General features: G+C 38.1%; 1 protein-coding gene across 1 annotated transcript in view; it reads left to right on the top strand.

The window, feature by feature from the left end:
* Positions 1–19,100, top strand: part of LOC124711773 — a 76,709-nt gene that overhangs the window by 37,563 nt on the left and 20,046 nt on the right. The window contains exon 5 of the mRNA XM_047241988.1: positions 18,040–18,178. Coding sequence (XP_047097944.1) covers positions 18,040–18,178 — 139 coding nt within the window. The remainder of the gene's footprint in view (positions 1–18,039; positions 18,179–19,100) is intronic.

Genomic DNA, 19,100 nt, shown 5'->3' with positions numbered 1-19,100 from the left:
GATTGGAAGGGGGTGACAAAACTTTTTGGCTCCCTCTGGGCAGTTTGTATACCTGACCATTATAACAGTCAAGGCATTCAGTCAGAAAGCTTTGTTTCATGAAAGAAAACATCCAATATTCTGTAAATTTGATACTTTGATAAAATCATTTGAAAATCAATTTTATTTAGTGATAAATGCATTATGAATTTAAGTGTAGCATTTGGTCTTAAATACTTCATGTAATGAAATTTACTTTGGAGATAAACTGAAAACTATTAATGGAAAATAACATTATTTGTCAAAGATTACATTCATATGATCTATAAAAGAAATTTGTATGATCTTAAAAGTTTTAGTTAAGAAACATCAATCACATGAATGTTTACTGCCACAGGAATGGAGATTAGGTTAGTTCAAAGCTATACAATGGAAGAAAACTTGCCATTTAGATTATATCCAGGTAATAGTTTAGTGTATGCTGTTATCACGCAAGAGTAATAATTGCAAAAATGTGTTAATATTTTTAACTAAACAGTAAATATTAGCTTTGTTTTACAATGTTGTCATGTTTTCTCACTGTGTGATGTATTATCTGTGAGATACAAATATGCTAATATCATTGTTGCTTTAGATATACTAAAATTGTGTAACTATGAAATTGCAAAAAGCAGCATCTAAGGTATTTGTTTGACTAATCTGAGCAGCAATTCAATCACAACACGTTCCTTGGGCACAACAGCCCTGTGTATCTGTTGATTCCCACCATGCAGCATGCATTTGAGAGGTAGACTTGTCTACCCATCAATGAACTCTACATATTAGTCACCCTATAAACAAGAGATATTTTCTGAGGTACATGCATATGTTTCCATGGTCATCAAAGAGCTAGGTGTAGTTGCCACAAAGTAATCTTGATCGTATTTGTAGAAATTGTTTATGCTTGCTTCAGTCACTAAAGCTAATTTTAAAGTTATGTGAATATGATAGAACTTTTTATATAAACCATTTACTTCAGTACACAGTTCTATGACTTTTTGCATGCACTTAAAAGGAATAGTGGGTAATACTCTCCATGTATGTTGCATTTGATAAGCTACATTTGCATTCCGGGTCCTGCCAAATGACAAGCTTTCAGGGAGCTCAGTTTTTGTTGGGTGATTTATTTATTTTATTTATTTCTTTCTTGTTCCATAGATCCAGTTAGTGAGTCAATCACAAGGATATGGAACGTGTCAAATTGTACAGGTTTCAATTTAAACTTACAATAAATACAAGGGCAATTCAATGGCAAATTGTACGTAGTTTAAGTAAGACATACTATAAATACAGTAACAGATACAATGTCAGCTAGATAACATAACTACCATTTGACAGAAAAAGGAGTTTCAAATAAAGGTTAAAGATAAGAGCACAAAGTTAAATCAGATATTAGGCCTACAAGAGTAAATACATGTACAGCCAATCTGTTGTTACAAAAAGTGCGCTAATGCCCAAATGCACAATAAAATCAATTGAACTACTTCTAGACACAATAAGTTTAGTGATGGTATACATTTTCTTTCAGGTATTCATCCACAGTATAATAAGATTTCTCTGTCAGGTAATCTTTGAGAACTTGTTTAAATTTTGGCAGTTCTGTATGAACACATTTGATATGTAGTGGTAGAGCATTGAACAGCTTAATGCTGGAGTAGTAAACTCCTTTTTGTACCAGAGTGAGACGTTTCATTTCTAAATGTAGATTGTTTTTGTTTCGGGTGTTATAACCATGGAATTTACTGTTGTCTTGGTAGATGGAATAATTTTTGCACACAAAGGTCAGCAAAGAAAAAATATACTGTGAGGCAGTTGTTAGGATACCTATCTTCCGAAACAAGTGCCTGCAAGAGTGTCTTTGATGGGCCCCACACATTATTCTGATTGCTTTTTTTTGGATGGTGAAAACTTTTTTTGCAAGTGGTTGGTTCCCCCAGAATATGATAGCATATGACATCAATGAGTGGAAGTAGCCAAAGTAGGCAACCTTAGTAGTGTCAACTTCAGCCACTGAAGAAACTACCCGTAATGCAAATGCTGCCGAGCTAAGTTTTTTACATAGATGAAGAATGTGAACTGACCAATTACATTTACTGTCTATGTAAGCACCCAAGAATTTTGTGTCTTCAACTTTCTGTATTGGTTGATCTCTACATTTTACGTTAATTTCATCGGGATTACTTTGTGATGTATGGAACCTCATATAATTAGTTTTATCTGCATTGAGCGAGAGACCATTTGAGGAGAACCAATTTAAGATGTCATTAAAAACAGTATTTGTAGTTTTTTCAAGATCATGATCAATCAAATCGTCAATTAGAATTGTGGTATCATCGGCAAACAGGGTAAATTTGCCGTTTGTCTCAGAACAAAGAGGAAAATCATTAATAAAGATGAGGAAAAGCAGTGGGCCCAAAACGGAGCCTTGAGGCACTCCACACGTTATCGTGCCCCATTCAGACGAGGCAGGTTCTCCAGAAGAGCCATTTAGCATTACAGTCTGCTTCCGATCCTGTAGATATGATTGTAGCCACAAGCCAACAGTACCACCTAAACCATAGTATTCTGCCTTTTTCCAAAGAATTTGGTGGTTTACACAGTCAAAGGCTTTCGTGAGATCACAAAAAATACCCACTGGAGACATTTTTTTTGTTAATGGCTTCCAAAACTTGGTTGCTGAAAGAGAATATTGCCTGTTCAGTACAAAGACCGGCACGAAACCCGAACTGATTTTTGCTTAAGATACTGTGGAAGTTGAGATGGTCTACAATCCTCCTGTGCATGAGCTTTTCTAGAATTTTCGAGAAGGTAGTTAATAGGGATATTGGGCGATAGTTTGTAACAATGCTTTTATCACCTTTTTTAAAGAGAGGAATCACTACAGCCAACTTAAGTCTGTCAGGGACAATCCCATCTTGTAGGGATGCATTGTACATGTTGCATAAGACGGGACTAACAAATTTATAACAGTGTTTCAGTATTTTACTAGAAATATTGTCCACACCAGCAGAATTTTTATTTTTTAATGATCTAATTACTCTTATGACTTCGCTTACAGTAACTGGAGGTAAGGATAACTGTGGGATTCTGTTGCTAACAGCTTTCTGTAGGAGGTACAATGATTCGTCCATAGAACCATTACAGCCTGTCTTCTCTCCTGCTCTCAAAAAGTGGGGTGATATCATTGACAGATATCTGTGTACTTCATACACTGCAGACAACACATTTCTGCACAGCTACAGGATATTTCTCCATTATAAATATCCTCATAAGTTCTCCTGCCCTTGCAGATGCTGTTCATTGGGAAGTTGTAAATTATGTGCATACAAGTGACCTCTTTCCAGTCTGGTTTCACCTACCTAAGATTACAGAAGTTGATGAAAGACTGGCTAAACTGTATGATCAGTGGGATGAACTGGATGTTGTACAACCAAATCACTGACTGTATTTCAGCATTATGGCAGCATGCAACATTGGGTGGATTTCATCGAAAATGTGATCCACCATTTTGCTGACTTTCAGTAACTAGTGTCTTGAGGCCATCCTGGAAGAAAAGTTGTTCTCTGGTGTAATGATAAATATCTACATCTACATCCATACTCCGCAAGCCACCTGAAGGTGTGTGGCGGAGGGTACCTTGAGTACCTCTATCGGTTCTCCCTTCTATTCCAGTCTCGTATTGTTCGTGGAAAGGAGGATTGTCGGTATGCCTGTGTGTGGGTTCGAATCTCTCTGGTTTTATCCTCATGGTCTCTTCACGAGATATATGTAGGAGGGAGCAATATACTGCTTGACTCCTCGGTGGAGGTATGTTCTTGAAGCTTCAACAAAAGCCCGTAGCGAGCTACTGAGCGTCTCTCCTGCAGAGTCTTCCACTGGAGTTTATCTATCATCTCCGTAATGCTTTCGCAATTACTAAATGATCCTGTAACAAAGTTCACTGCTCTCCGTTGGATCTTCTCTATCTCTTCTATCAACTCTATCTGGTACGGAACACACACTGCTGAGCAGTATTCAAGCAGTGGGCGAACAAGCATACTGTAACCTACTTCCTTTGTTTTCAGATTGCATTTCCTTGGGATTCTTCCAATGAATCTGTCTGGCATCTGCTTTACCGACTATTAATTTTATATGATCATTCCATTTTAAATCACTCCTAATGCGTACTCCCAGATAATTTATGGAATTAACTGCTTCCAGTTGCTGACCTGCTATTTTGTAGCTAAATGATATGGGATCTTTCTTTCTATGTATTTGCAGCACATTACACTTGTCTACATTGAGATTAAATTGCCATTCCCTGAACCATGCATCAATTTGCTGCAGATCCTCCTGCATTTCAGTACAATTTTCCATGGTTACAATTTCTCGATATACCACAGCATCATCTGCAAAAAGCCTCAGTGAACTTCCGATGTCATCCACAAGGTCATTTATGTATATTGTGAATAGCAATGGTCCTATGACACTCCCCTGTGGCACACCTGAAATAACTCTTACTTCGGAAGAGTTCTCTCCATTGAGAATGACATGCTGTGTTCTATTATCTAGGAACTCTTCAATCCAATCACACATTTGGTCTGATAGTCCATATGCTCTTACTTTGTTTATTAAATGACTGGGGGGAACTGTATTGAGCTCAGCAATTGGACAGAGAAGCTGGCTTGGATGGATTCAGGACTAGGCTGAGTGGAGAGAATCTCTTGGCCTTTAGAAGGCAAAGGGTAAAGCTAGATGGGTAATTACAGAGAGAAAAATGATAGAGTACATAACATACATTGTCTTTCACACGAGCAGTGAAGGTATGGGAGTCAGTCAGGATGATATCAGAAAAACATCAGCTCTTGCCAATATTTAACAATGATGTCCTTCAAATAACACTTAAGAATATAGTACAAATATGGCAAAGCATTTTTGCTGTCTGACACCCACTTAATATATGCACACCAAAGTATGCCTCTTTCTCCCTGTAGGAATTATAGTCTGTGCTAAAAGCTGCACATGACATAGCTCCTAAACTAGGTACAATTTAATATGACATACTGCAGCAACTAAGCATGGAGGTGAAAGGAGTGTACATCTACTTCCGGATACATAATTCTGCAGGCCACTGTACAGTGCATAGTGGAGGGCATCCTGTATCACTATTAGTCATTTCATCTCCTATTCCAACAGCAAATAGTGACGATAAGACAACTGTCTGCCTGCCTCTGCGTGAGCCCTGATTTCATGTTTCGTACCTCCTTGGCCCTTAGGCGAAACGTATGTTGGCAGCAGCAGAATCATTCTGCAGTCAGCTGCACACTCCAGTTCTTTAAATTTTAAAAGTAGTGTTCCTCAAAAAAAAAAAAATTGCCTGCCCTCCAGGGATTCCCATTTGAGTTCCTGAACCATCTCTATAACACGTCTTGTTGAACCCACCAGTAACAAATCTAGCAAACTGCCTCTGAATTGCTTCGATGCGTTTCTTTAATCCAACTTGGTATGGATCCCAAATACTTGAGCAGTACTCAAGAATATATCACAATGATATGGTCCTACTCAAGTCTGGATTTATCATTAAGTAGGAATGAGAGTTGGAGAGCTAGGCCAAGTTCCGGGGGATCGAGCAATACAGGCCCTGACAGAGATAGTGAGAGGCACGCCTCAGAATAGGCAACTCTGTCAACCCAAATATGCGCCCAAGGTACAGGGTACAAGATCACAGTTGGGTGTGGAACATCGGAAAGCAATGTCGGCCCTGCAATGTGGGGCATAATTCTCAATAATGATTTTGATAATGCCAATAATCAGTTGCCAGACCTACTGCAACCCAACACACACATACATACATACATACATACATACATACATAAAAGGATAAAAGGGAAAAGGGGCTTAAACTGTGATATATATAATAGAAGGAAACATTCCACGTGGGAAAAATTATATTATGTCTGCTTGTGTCTGTATGTGTGGATGGATATGTGCGTGTGTGCGAGTGTATACCTGTCCTTTTTTCCCCCTTAGGTAAGTCTTTCCACTCCCGGGATTGGAATGACTCCTTACCCTCTCCCTTAAAACCCACTCCCTTTCGTCTTTCCCTATCCTTCCCTCTTTCCTGATGAGGCAACAGTTTGTTGCGAAAGCTTGAATTTTGTGTGTATGTATGTGTCTGTTTGTGTTTCTATCGACCTGCCAGCGCTTTCGTATGGTAAGTCACATCATCTTTGTTTTTAAATATATATATTTAAAAAGAAACTACGTAATCAACCAAGCCACAAGCACAGAGTAAAACTGCTAGTGGCTGTAAAAAGGGGGGGAGTACAATACATAAGGAAAGAGCAATCTTACCACAAGCCGGGAACTCAGTGATACAAATGGCAGAACATCATGCCTCCATGCACATCACCTCACTGCCCTTCTGGATGAGTCACAACCAAAACCGTGACCAGGCATGGCTTCCCACCTCAAAACAGCTCACCGTACGATACAATCCCGCTCGCAAAATGCAGCCGTGCACGCGACCCACCTGCCAGCAACTACCTGTATGCTAGTACATCCTCTCTCTCTGAAAGCCACCAGCACTCGCACGCTAAGCACCGTGTCCCCCCTCTGGTGATGGGCCAGAGGAAGAAGAGCATGGCTCACACAGTAGTGTCCCATCTGTGGTCTCCTTTAGAGGTGTACCACACTTTCCCAAAATTCTCCCAATTAACCAAAGTCAACTATTCACCTTCCCTACCACAACCCTCACATCCTCATTCCATTTTGTATTGCTTTGCAACATTACACGCAGATATTGAAATGTGACTGTGTCAAGGAGGACACTACTAACGCTGTATCTGAGCAGTGTTTGTTTTCTCCTTGTCCACATTAACTTATATTTTTCTATTTTTCAAGTTAGCTGCCATTCATCACACCAAACAGAAATTTTGTTGGAGTCATCTTGTATCTCCTTACTGTCACTCAACTTTGACACATTACCGTACACAATAGCATCATCAGCAAATAACTGCAGGTTGCTTCCCACCTTGTCCTTCAGATCATTTATGTATATAGATAATAATAGCAGTCATACCACACTTCGTTAGGGCACTACTGATGATACACTTTCCTGTGATGAGCATTTGCCATCAAGGACAATATACTGCATTCTGTTACTTAAGAAGTCTTAGTCACTCACATATCTGGGAACCTATTCTACATGCTCATGCCTTTAACAGACTGCAGTGGGGCACTGCGTCTGCGCATTTTTAGATTTCTGAAAAGCATCAATCTGCCTGTTGCCCTTCATCCATAGTATGCAGGATATCGGGTGAGAAAAAAGCAAGCTAACTTTCGCATGAGCAATGCTTTCTAAAACTGTGCTGATTTGTGGATATAAGCTAGTCAGTCTCTCTTAAGGAAATTTATTATATTTGAACTGAGAATATGTTCAAGGATTCTGCAACAAACCAATATTATGAGTATTGATCTGTAATTTTGCAGGCCTGTCCTTTTATCTTTCTTATATACAGAAGTCACCTGGGCTTTTTTCTAGTCGCTTGGGACTTGGAGATTTGCAATTAATGTAAGCTAGGTAAGAGACCAGTGCTGTGAAGTACTCTTTGTAAAACAGAATTGGCATTCCATATGGGCCTCAAAACTTGTTTTCAACTCTTTCAGTTGTTCGTCTGCACCAGGGATGCTTTTTACTATGTTGTCCATTAGGAATCTTGTTGATGGTCCAGTGATGATCAGTTTCTTAAACATGAAATTTAAAAGCTCAGCTTGTGTATTACTGTCTTATGTTGCCACATGAGACTGGTCAATGAGTGGCCGGATGAAAGCCTTAGACTCACTTAGCAATTTCACATAGAACCAGAATTTTCTCAGGTTCTTGGACATATCTTTTGCGATGATGATTATGATGATGATGATAATTGGTGTATGTTTCATGCACAGATCTGTTCAGATACATGAATCTCTACTAACCTATGCTTGTTGCCATTTTTACGTTCTCTTTTGAACAAAGAGTAAAACACCCTTTGATTCCTCAGCATTTTCTGAATTTCATTGTTACACCATGGCAGGTGTTATCCATCCTTAATCCATTTTTTAGGCATGTAGTTCTCCAAAACATAATTTACAATCTGTTTAAACTTTGCCAAAAATGTGTCTGTGTTATTTTACTATCTGAATGAGACGCTAACAACTTATCTGCTCTTTCTGGCAGAAACACTCTCCTGGCCTTCTTGACTGAATTATTAACTTTTGTAACTATATAGTTGCTGTACTTATCATGTATCATGCTGTTGGTAAGGTCTGACCTTTTGTAGCTACAAGGTGTAAGATATTTCCATTGTGTGCAGCCTGCTGAAATGACTGCTAAGGACAAGTTTCAGAAAACTTGTTCAACAGTACTTCAACAAAATTGTCTGTCTCAAACCCTTTGCTCCCCCACCCTCATCTCCACAATGAGTTCATAGATGTTACAGTCTATAGTCAGTATGTTGAAGTCACCTTCAACTAGTATTGCACAATCTGGGTATTTATAGACTGCTGACTGTAGACTTTCTTTGAACAACTCTAGAACTGTCACAGCAGAATCAGGTGACTGGTTAAAACATCCAACAATTAACTTAGTTTTGCCTACAGCTGTTATACACAACCAGAAGAGGAGAAGAAAATATTGTATACAGATGGCATGACGATACTGAACAATGAGAAAAATGTGGTAGAGCTTGAGTGAAGAGCATACATATTTGCAAACACCACAGCTCAGTTGCTCCTAGAATATGGATTTGTTCTAAACCTAAAAACGACTATGTATACAGTATTCAGAAATAAAGAGAAGGCTGTGTACATGGGTTTAGAGGTAGATTAAACAGTACTGGAAGAAGTAGAATCTACTAGATTCTTAGATATTACTGTGGAAAATGAAGTGAAATGGAAACACCTTTCTGTCTGCAAGAACCTCAGCTCTGTCATATTTGTAATGTAGTTATCACAGTATGCAGACAGATGGCTTCTGTGCACAGTATATCATGGACTCTTTGAACCATATTTGCAGTATGGAGTGATAATGTGGGGAAATGCAAACATTCAAGAAAAAAAGTAATCAGCATCATATTGAGAAGAAAGAGTTCTGAAACAAGAAGAAACTGTTTCAAAGGACTAGGCATCTTAACTTTTACGTTCTTGTACATATATAAAACTGTAATATGTGTCACAAAAGATAGTTCAGAGTAGACTACAAATCCTAGACTACACCCCCACAACACACAAGGGAAGAATGACATACGAAGCATACCCCACTGACTGACAATGCTTGAAGGAGGACGCCAGTACTCATGCATCAAATTACTAAGAAGTCTGCCTGAAAACTGTGTAACAATGTACATGGCAATAAGTTGTCAAAGAACCTCATAGATTATCTGGTGGAAAAGGAATTTTACAATGCTGAAGAGTACTTATCACATTAAATTTGTATGTATTGTTACTTATGATCAGTTATGTTAGAATGTAAGAAAAATGGTTAGGAAGTATGTGATAAAGAAAGTTTTCTTTCTTTCTTTAATGCTGGACTTATGGGAAAACCTATCTGACCATGATGGAGTCTTTAAACAAGCTGACAACTTATAACTGAAATTCCTTGTATTAAAAATTAGCAAAAGAGCACCATTGTTTGTAGTGTGAACATATAATTTGTGTTGAAACAGATCACTTGCATTACTTTAAAAGAGAGTGATATGAAAGATAACCTTGCCTTGGGCAATATTAATTTGATAGCAAAAGACTTTGAAGAAAAGACAGTGAAATTATGTCTAATATTTGTGCAGCTTGAGGTAGTATGATTAGACTTTGCAGTCATTACATTGATTTGTGTATTTAGGTTATCTCACAAACAGCACTGATTTTATTACATCACAAAGTGTCAGTGTTTCTAATACAACTTTGACAAATAAAGTGTCATTCATTTTTTTAAAATACTTCAAACATTATTGTTGTGACTGCTTAGCAACCCCAAAAGCCACAATTTGTTTCACTGTTAAGAAAGCAATATTAGAAGCACAGCCTATGAAGCAGAATTTCCATGGGGACAATGAGATAGCTCTAAAAGACATTAGGTATGCAGGTCTCTTCTCAAACAATGGGTAGAACACTGAGTGCAGACTGACAGGATTTATTATTGCAGTTTATCCCAATGTAGCGCTCAAAATGCAACTTCATGTAATGGATTACTGATGGTATTAGCATTTCTAGATGTTGTATTTCAATCTTTTGCAATAAAACAGACCTGGAGGGAACTGCTACTTACTGACGGGAATGGAAAGTGTTACACCATGAACATCTTGAGCACTACACAGTAAGGTCATCGGCGTCCATTCTCAGTACAGTGGTAGAAGTAGTCATAGTTGTTAAAATTAAAAATAAAGTCTATAAATCTACAAATCTAATCATTAAAATATTGCACATACATTCATCAGTATCTCTGTCTGTATTATTCTCTTCTATTAAAAATACTGAAAAAATGGATTGTACATAAATGTGGCTGGATGACTATGCAGTTAATAGGATGAGTCATCATATTGGAACAAATTAAAATCTTTGTCCATTCAGATTGGCTATGAAATGACACCATGAAGTTTCAATAATTTTCTGGGTATTATCTCATATGGCCAAAACTTAGGATAAGTCCCTCAGTATACCAAGGCATATAAAACACAAGATGTTAGAACATGATGCATTCTGTGTCTTAATACACAAAGCTGCTTTCTGATGGATCTTCTAGTCCAAAGAGGTAAGTGTTTGTCACTGGGTACTGTCTGAAATGAAGGTGAGTGAGCACCACTTTGTCTTCCCACTGATAACCGAACTACGTTTGCTATTGTCGGCTTATTGGTTTGACTGAATACAGCTTGTTATTTGCCACTTCCTGCCACTGGGTCTCCACACAGCCATCAGCATGTGAGGGGAGAGGATGGGGTGGAAAGGGAGCAACATTCTAGTGGACTATTGTGTTTCCCTGGCAGGCTGCTTTCATTGCTCTGTCAGCAACATCATTTCCTTCAGTCCCAGCAGAATACCACCTCTTTTATCCTGTTATGGGAAGACAGTGTCTTGCACCATATGAGCTATCTTATTTGTTGACTAACTTGTAAAACACTGAGAGTCTGAATAGACAAACTTGCTCTAGTAGTTTGACTGCCCACAACTCTGCATAGCACTCTGGAAGTGACTTGGGAGGTAGATTTTAATGTCACCATGAGGGAAGATAACAGGACATCTGCCTTTATACACACACAAACTGCTGAATTAGATTGTCAAGTGTGGATTTGTAATTCTGAAATCCACATGAGAAATGTCTGATAAATTCCATGGTTATAAGGGTCAAGGGTCCACACTAGAAGTCTGTTTATAATCCATTCAAGAGTCCTTCCTGCACAGCTAGAGTGTGCGACACTTCGGTAGCTGCCTGGAGGCAATATGCCCTCCTTTGGCTTTAGAAATAGTAATATAAACATTTCCTGTTATTGGGACCTGGTAATAGCCTTTAGCTGATATTTTGTTAAAGAGGAAAATGAGAAGCATATTTCAGAAAGATAGGTTAGACACCACGGCAGAGGGAACATTCATCGCAGTTTACAAAGCTGTTGTCTCTATTGAGGTCCAAGTTATGTGTGACAGTGAAATCATACTGAACTGAATTTTATTTGATCCTGTAGGATTACAGTCCATGTGTGGGGGTTTGAATGGCATAGTGGTCCAGCTGGAGGACATATTGGTCAGCTTTGATGTGGTATCACTGTTTACCATGGTTCCACTTAATGATGTGCTGGAACAGCTTGATCGAATTTTTCCTGCCGATATTTCAGAACTGTTTAAGTGTTGTTCAAAGAACAGGCCTTAGGTACTGCAAGCAAAAAACCAAATGTGTGGTTCCAATACTTGGATGACACGTTTCTGCTGTGGAGGCATGGCAGGGAGGAACTAAGCCGGTTCCACAAACATCTGAATAGTATAAACTCGAGAATTCAGTTTACAATGGAGGAGGAGGTAGACGACAAATTACATTTCCTCGATGTGCTGGTTATTAGAAACGAAAATGGTAGTTTGGGGCACTCAGTATATCACAAACCCACACACATGGACTGTTATTTGCACCGGGATTCGAACCACCACCCACAACAGAAGCAGGGTGTTATTAAGACGTTAGCAGACAGAGCTAGAAATATTTGTGAACCTGAGTTGCTCGACGTGGAGATGGAATATCTCTACAATGCACTAATGAAGAACAGATATTCATCTGCCAAAATAAAATGTTTGTTGAGACAGCCACGCAGAAATCATAGCGACATACAGGCTACTGCAAAATCTAAGGTTTTCCTGCCGTTTGTTAAAAATGTAACGGAAAGAATAGGGAGGATCCTGATGAAGTGGAATATTACCGTAAATTACAAGCCCACCAGGAAGATACAGGAATACTTTAAGCCTGCCAAGGATGATCGCAAACCATTGGAAAAAGCTGGAGTTTATAGGATCCCATGCAGCTGTGGAGATGTTTATGTGGGTACCACTAAAAGAAGTGTTTCAAAACGTTTGGAAGGGCACAAGGGCAATTGTAGAAGAGGAGAAATGGAACAAACAGCTGTTGTGGAGCATGCTTTCCAGCCAGGGAACCACCATATTCGTTTTGAGGAGATGCAATTACTAGCTGCCACAAGTCGATATTACAAAAGACTCTACAGGGAGGCAATAGAAATTGCTAAACACCCTAATAATTTCAATTGAAAGGAAGAGGGCATGAAATTAAACAGTATATGGATACTGGTGTTAAAGATGATGTGTACCACCCGTCCACTACTGGGTGATGGCAATGGCGATCGACGGCAGCGGACAGCAGCCAATTGCACTGACGTTTTCAAAACACATGATGTCACGCTGCGGCGTGGGAGCGCGCGGACACGGTATTTAGCGGCAGTCAGTAGCGAGCCAGAGGGTGTGTTGGACCTTCCATCGAGCTACAGACCCCCTTGAAGATGTCTCCTGCAGGGGGGGGGGGGGGGGACGAAACGGTGGGAATTGAGACAAAATTCATCAACCGACCACGGCATAACAGCCCAGATAATCATAATGGTCATGACATTTCCAGCCGTGAAAGTCTACATTTTAGTATGTTCAGTACTATGACAGAATTATCTGTAAAATAATAACAATAATAATAATACATCCAACTGGCTGAGGAAGTCAAAGACATGTGGCATCAGGATAAAGTTGACATCATACCAATTATACTATCAACTACAGGAGTCATACCACACAATATCCACCAGTACATCAATGCAATACAGCTACATGCAAACATATATATACAACTACAGAAATCCGTAATTATTGATACATGTTCAATTACCTAAAAGTTCCTAAATGCAATATAACATATACCGTACAGTTAAAAGGAAGTGACGCTTGATCAAGGTCCGCGTCACTCCATTTTTAACCGGACTTAACGTCTGAGAAAGTGAAGGAAATAATAATAATAATAATAATAATAATAATAATAATAATAATAATAATCATCCCCGTGGAGGCCCGGGAAAAGAATAGGCCTCCGGTATGTTCTGCCAGTCGTAAAAGGCGACAAAAAGAACAAACCACTAATAGGGCTAAACCCCCTTTTAGTGTGATTAGTTGGTTCGGGACAGAACTAAAGAAGCCTCGGACAAGCGCCGTCATGGTCGGGGACGACGCTTGAACCCTATGCCCGCCCACAATGGTAACGACACTGCTAGCCAACTGGAAAATGATTTAAATCCAAATAGAGGTGTTTTGCAGGATATGCTTCCTGCAACCACCCTAGAAGGAAAACAAAGACAGAGGATGAGATGGTCAGATGAAGTTAATCGACACCTCATGTTCTGTTATTACCAAGCAACAAACCTAGGAACCAACACAACTGGATACAGATCACAAGTACACACAACATTTATTACCAGATACCCAGAATTAAAATTTTTAACAGAACAATGACTAGCTGATCAGATCCGTGTAATAATAAAAAATGACAGGATACCCCAGTCAGAATTAGAAAACATCAAACAACAAGTACAACAAATACTGGAACAAAATAATGTGCAATCAGAAGAAGAAGAAAATACAGTAATGGACTCAAACATCCCAGAGCAAACAAACAAAGAACAACACGCACCAATTAAACAATCAGAGGAAAACGAAATCTTAAGACAGCCACCAGAACAAGCACAAATAGAACACAAAGTGACACAGATGTTAGATATAGAAGAAAAATTTCAGCTAACATATATAGAATACAAAGACACAAATACAGACATTATTCCATTCTTGCATAGACTGCCAAGTAACCCACAAGTCGAAACAACAATAAAAACTATCAACACAATCATACACAACAAAATAAATGAATATACAATTATGGAAGAGTTACAACTACTGGTTTATATAGGAGCACTCACTACACTAAATATACACACTAGGCAGAGATCAGAACCAACAAACACACAGAAGAAACCCACAAAACCAGCATGGCAACACAGGCTACAGATCAAAATAGAAAAACTGAGAAAAGACATCGGACAGCTAACACAATTTATAAGAAATGAAATCTCGGAAAAAAAAACGAAAAAGGTTAGGTAAAATCTCACAACAAGAAGCGATAGAGCAATTAGACGAAAAGAAGCAGAAATTACAAGCATTAGCCAAACGACTCAGAAGATACAAAAAAAGTGAAAGTAGAAGGAAACAAAACCAAACATTCAACACAAACCAAAAGAAATTTTACCAGACAATAGATAACACACACATTAAAATAAACAATCCACCAAACATAACAGACATGGAACACTTCTGGAGCAACATATGGTCAAACCCGGTACAACATAACAGGCATGCACGATGGATACAAGCAGAAACAGACACATACAAGATGATACCACAAATGCCTGAAGTGATAATTTTGCAACATGAAGTCACCCAAGCAATTAATTCTACTCACAATTGGAAAGCCCCTGGAAATGATAAAATAACAAATTTCTGGTTAAAGTAGTTCACCTCAACACATTCACATCTAACTAAATTATTTAACAGTTACATTGCAGACCCATACACATTCCCTGAGACACTTACACACAGAATAACATATCTGAAACCTAAAGATCAAGCAGACACAGCGAACCCAGCTAAATATCGCCCCATAACATGCCTACCAACAATATACAAAATATTAACTTCAGTCATTAAACAGAAATTAATGACCCATACAACACAGAACAAAATTAGAAATGAAGAACAAAAAGCCTGTTGCAAAGGAGCACGAGGATGTAAAGAGCAACTGATAATAGATGCAGAGGGTGACATACCAAGCTAAAACTACACAAAGGTCGCTACACTATGCATACATTGATTACCAAAAAGCTTTTGATAGTGTACCCCACTCATGGTTACTACAAATATTGGAAATATACAAAGTAGATCCTAAATTGATACAGTTCCTAAACATAGTAATGAAAAATTGGAAAACCACAATTAATATCCAAACAAATTCAAATAATATCACATCACAGCCAATACAGATTAAGCGTGGAATATACCAAGGAGACTCATTAAGTCCTTTCTGGTTCTGCCTTGCTCTGAACCCACTATCCAACATGCTAAATAATACAAATTATGGATACAATATTACTAGAACATACCCACACAAAATCACACATTTGCTATACATGGATGATCTAAAACTACTGGCAGCAACAAATCAACAACTCAACCAATTACTAAAGATAACAGAAGGATTCAGCAATGATATAAGTATGGCTTTTGGAACAGACAAATGTAAGAAAAATAGCATAGTCAAGGGATAACACACTAAACAAGAAGATTACATATTGGATAACCACAGCGACTGCATAGAAGCGATGGAAAAAACAGATGCCTATAAATATCTAGGATACAGACAAAAAATAGGAATAGATAATACAAATATTAAAGAAGAACTAAAAGAAAAATATAGACAAAGACTAACAAAAATACTGAAAACAGAATTGACAGCAAGAAACAAGACAAAAGCTATAAATACTTATGCCAAACCAGTATTGACCTACTCATTTGGAGTAGTGAAATGGAGTAACACAGACCTAGAAGCACTCAATACACTTACACGATCACAATGCCACAAATATAGAATACATCACATACATTCAGGAACAGAAAGATTCACATTAAGCAGAAAGGAAGGAGGAAGGGGATTTATCGACATAAAAAACCTACATTATGGACAGGTAGACAATTTAAGAAAATTCTTTCTAGAACGAGCAGAAACTAGCAAAATACACAAGGCAATCACTCATATAAATACATCGGCTACACCACTGCAATTTCATAACCACTTCTACAACCCTTTAGATCACATAACATCAACAGATACGAAGAAAGTAAATTGGAAAAAGAAAACACTTCATGGCAAGCACCCGTATCATGTAACACAGCCACACATCGATCAAGACGCATCCAACACATGGCTAAGAAAAGGCAATATATACAGTGAGACAGAAGGATTCATGATTGCAATACAGGATCAAACAATAAACACCAGGTATTACAGCAAGCATATTATTAAAGGTCCCAATACCACAACGGATAAATGCAGACTTTGTAAACAACAAATAGAAACAGTAGATCACATCACAAGCGGATGTACAATACTAGCAAATACAGAATACCCCAGAAGACATGACAATGTCGCAAAAATAATACATCAACAGCTTGCCTTACAACATAAACTTTTAAAACAACCCGTTCCTACATAGAAGTATGCACCACAAAATGTACTGGAGAATGATGAATACAAATTATACTGGAACAGAACCATTATAACGGATAAAACAACGCCACATAACAAACATGACATCATACTCACCAATAAAAAGAAGAAATTAACACAACTAATCGAAATATCCATACCCAATACAACAAATATACAAAAGAAAACAGGAGGAAAAATTGAAAAATACATCCAACTGGCTGAGGAAGTCAAGGACATGTGGCATCAGGATAAAGTTGACATTATACCAATTATACTATCAACTACAGGAGTCATACCACACAATATCCACCAGTACATCAACGCAATACAGCTACATCCAAACATATATATACAACTACAGAAATCCGTAATTATTGATACGTGTTCAATTACCCGAAAGTTCCTAAACGCAATGTAACATATACCGTACAGTTAAAAGGAAGTCACGCTTGATCAAGGTCCACGTCACTTTCATTTCGAACCAGACCTAAGGTCTGAGAAAGAAATAATAATAATAATAATAATAATAATAATAATAATAATAATAATAACATCTGAGAAAGGAAAGAATTAATAATAAATTACACTATCTAATCCCCCAGTTTTTAAGATTAAAACGTGGTAAGCCTAAGCTTGGTACCAATTTTGATGCTGGAGTTCCTTGACTTTGCCATTCCTCAAGGAGAAAATACTTTACTACCAGAGCTTTCCCACACTTCAGGTTCAGGTGTTGTGACTGTCTTTTCATTAGCAGAGTGGGTAACCTACATCTCTACTGGCATGCACAGGTACAGCAGTGAGTGCACTTCTATGTGGACATAAAATCATGACACGCGATATCAAATAAATTTCTCAAAGTTTATAAAGCTGATGCATTATTGTGATAACAACTGTGCTTGTATTCATGGTTTGTTTGGTCAAAGTGAGGAGGATTCATCTGTGAAGGAAATTGCCTGTCAGATGTGTGTAGGACCTCTACTTGAACATGCAAAAGATCTGCATCTAGTTGGATTAATAGGAATACTCATCATGTACTAGGGAGTGCACTTAGGAGAATTCATACTGCAGAAACATGTCTGTATGAGTTTCATTTATTATAGTCATTGTCTATAAAATGTGTACTACAGTTTCTACACATTTCCCATTTTCTCTGTCTCTCCTGCACCTCTCCTGCCCATCTCTGTTAGTAAATTAATTTACTCATGTCTTCATTTGTTTTTCAGGCAAAATTGTGACATTCATGCAGTTAAAGCTCTTCGAAAATTTTATCAGCGTCCCTATTTCTTGGCAAGCTCTGTTTCACCAGCCCATTTTAATTGGGTTCTGATGTCCTCTGATTACAATACAAAAGTGTACAAAAAGGTATGTACTTATTTCTGTGTGTGTTTATTGTAGCAGATAAACATTAAAATTTGATACTGCAAGTAAAATGTTAATACTGAAGGATTAATTTGTAAGCTAATGTTCTTATGTAAACCTTGATTTTAATCTAATCAATCTAGAATAAAGTTCCTAACTTATTTCCTTAAAGTTAGGACTCAACGGATGTGCAATAACATTCTATTGATGACTGTAATCTAAGTTGAAACCATTTTTTCATTAAATTAGTATAATTGTAAACCAGTGGTATGTAAATCAATGTACCATACACTTAAAAAGTTTCTTAGTAAAAATGCACTTCTTTGAAGATATCATCCAAACTTAGCTATGAGAATTGGCATGTTTGAAACATATATAGTATATGACCAGGGCCTTTGATTTGTGAAGCAGTGTAACACTGAAACACCTGCCTCCTATCCATCAGGCTAAGCATTGATGTGAGGACTCTTGCCCTTACTCTCTCCTTGATGTCAGTGCTAGTCTTTTACTGTTATATATATATCATCTACTTGCTGGAATGTTTGTGTTTGACACTTGCCAAATTCTTAAAACCAAATCAGTTACTGGAAAATTGTTAAAATCCCGACAGAATCAGACGGTGGAAAATTTGTGATGGAATAACAAAAATATGAAATGGACTTGACAGAGGTAGTGTTGAGGTGCAGACAAGCACATTGAAAAGACTGCAAGATATTATCAACTAAGTCCTCCGTCAGATGTTCACAAACATGCATGCATGTACGCACATGCACCAGATTCTAGCGCTGCCTGTGGGAATGTGTAGGGTTGTGTTGTGGACAGGATGGTGGGCTGCTAGGTGCAGCAGTGGGAGGTTGTGCTGGAGGGGGAGAGGGTGAGACGAGGGTGAGAGGAGAGAAGTAGACAAGGGGATGCACTGGCGAGA

Source organism: Schistocerca piceifrons, chromosome 8 (assembly GCF_021461385.2).
Source record: "Schistocerca piceifrons isolate TAMUIC-IGC-003096 chromosome 8, iqSchPice1.1, whole genome shotgun sequence".
In the NCBI taxonomy this organism is placed as follows: domain Eukaryota; kingdom Metazoa; phylum Arthropoda; class Insecta; order Orthoptera; family Acrididae; genus Schistocerca; species Schistocerca piceifrons.
The sequence above is the reverse complement of the archived record's forward strand: the minus strand, read 5'-3'. Positions and strand labels throughout refer to the sequence as shown.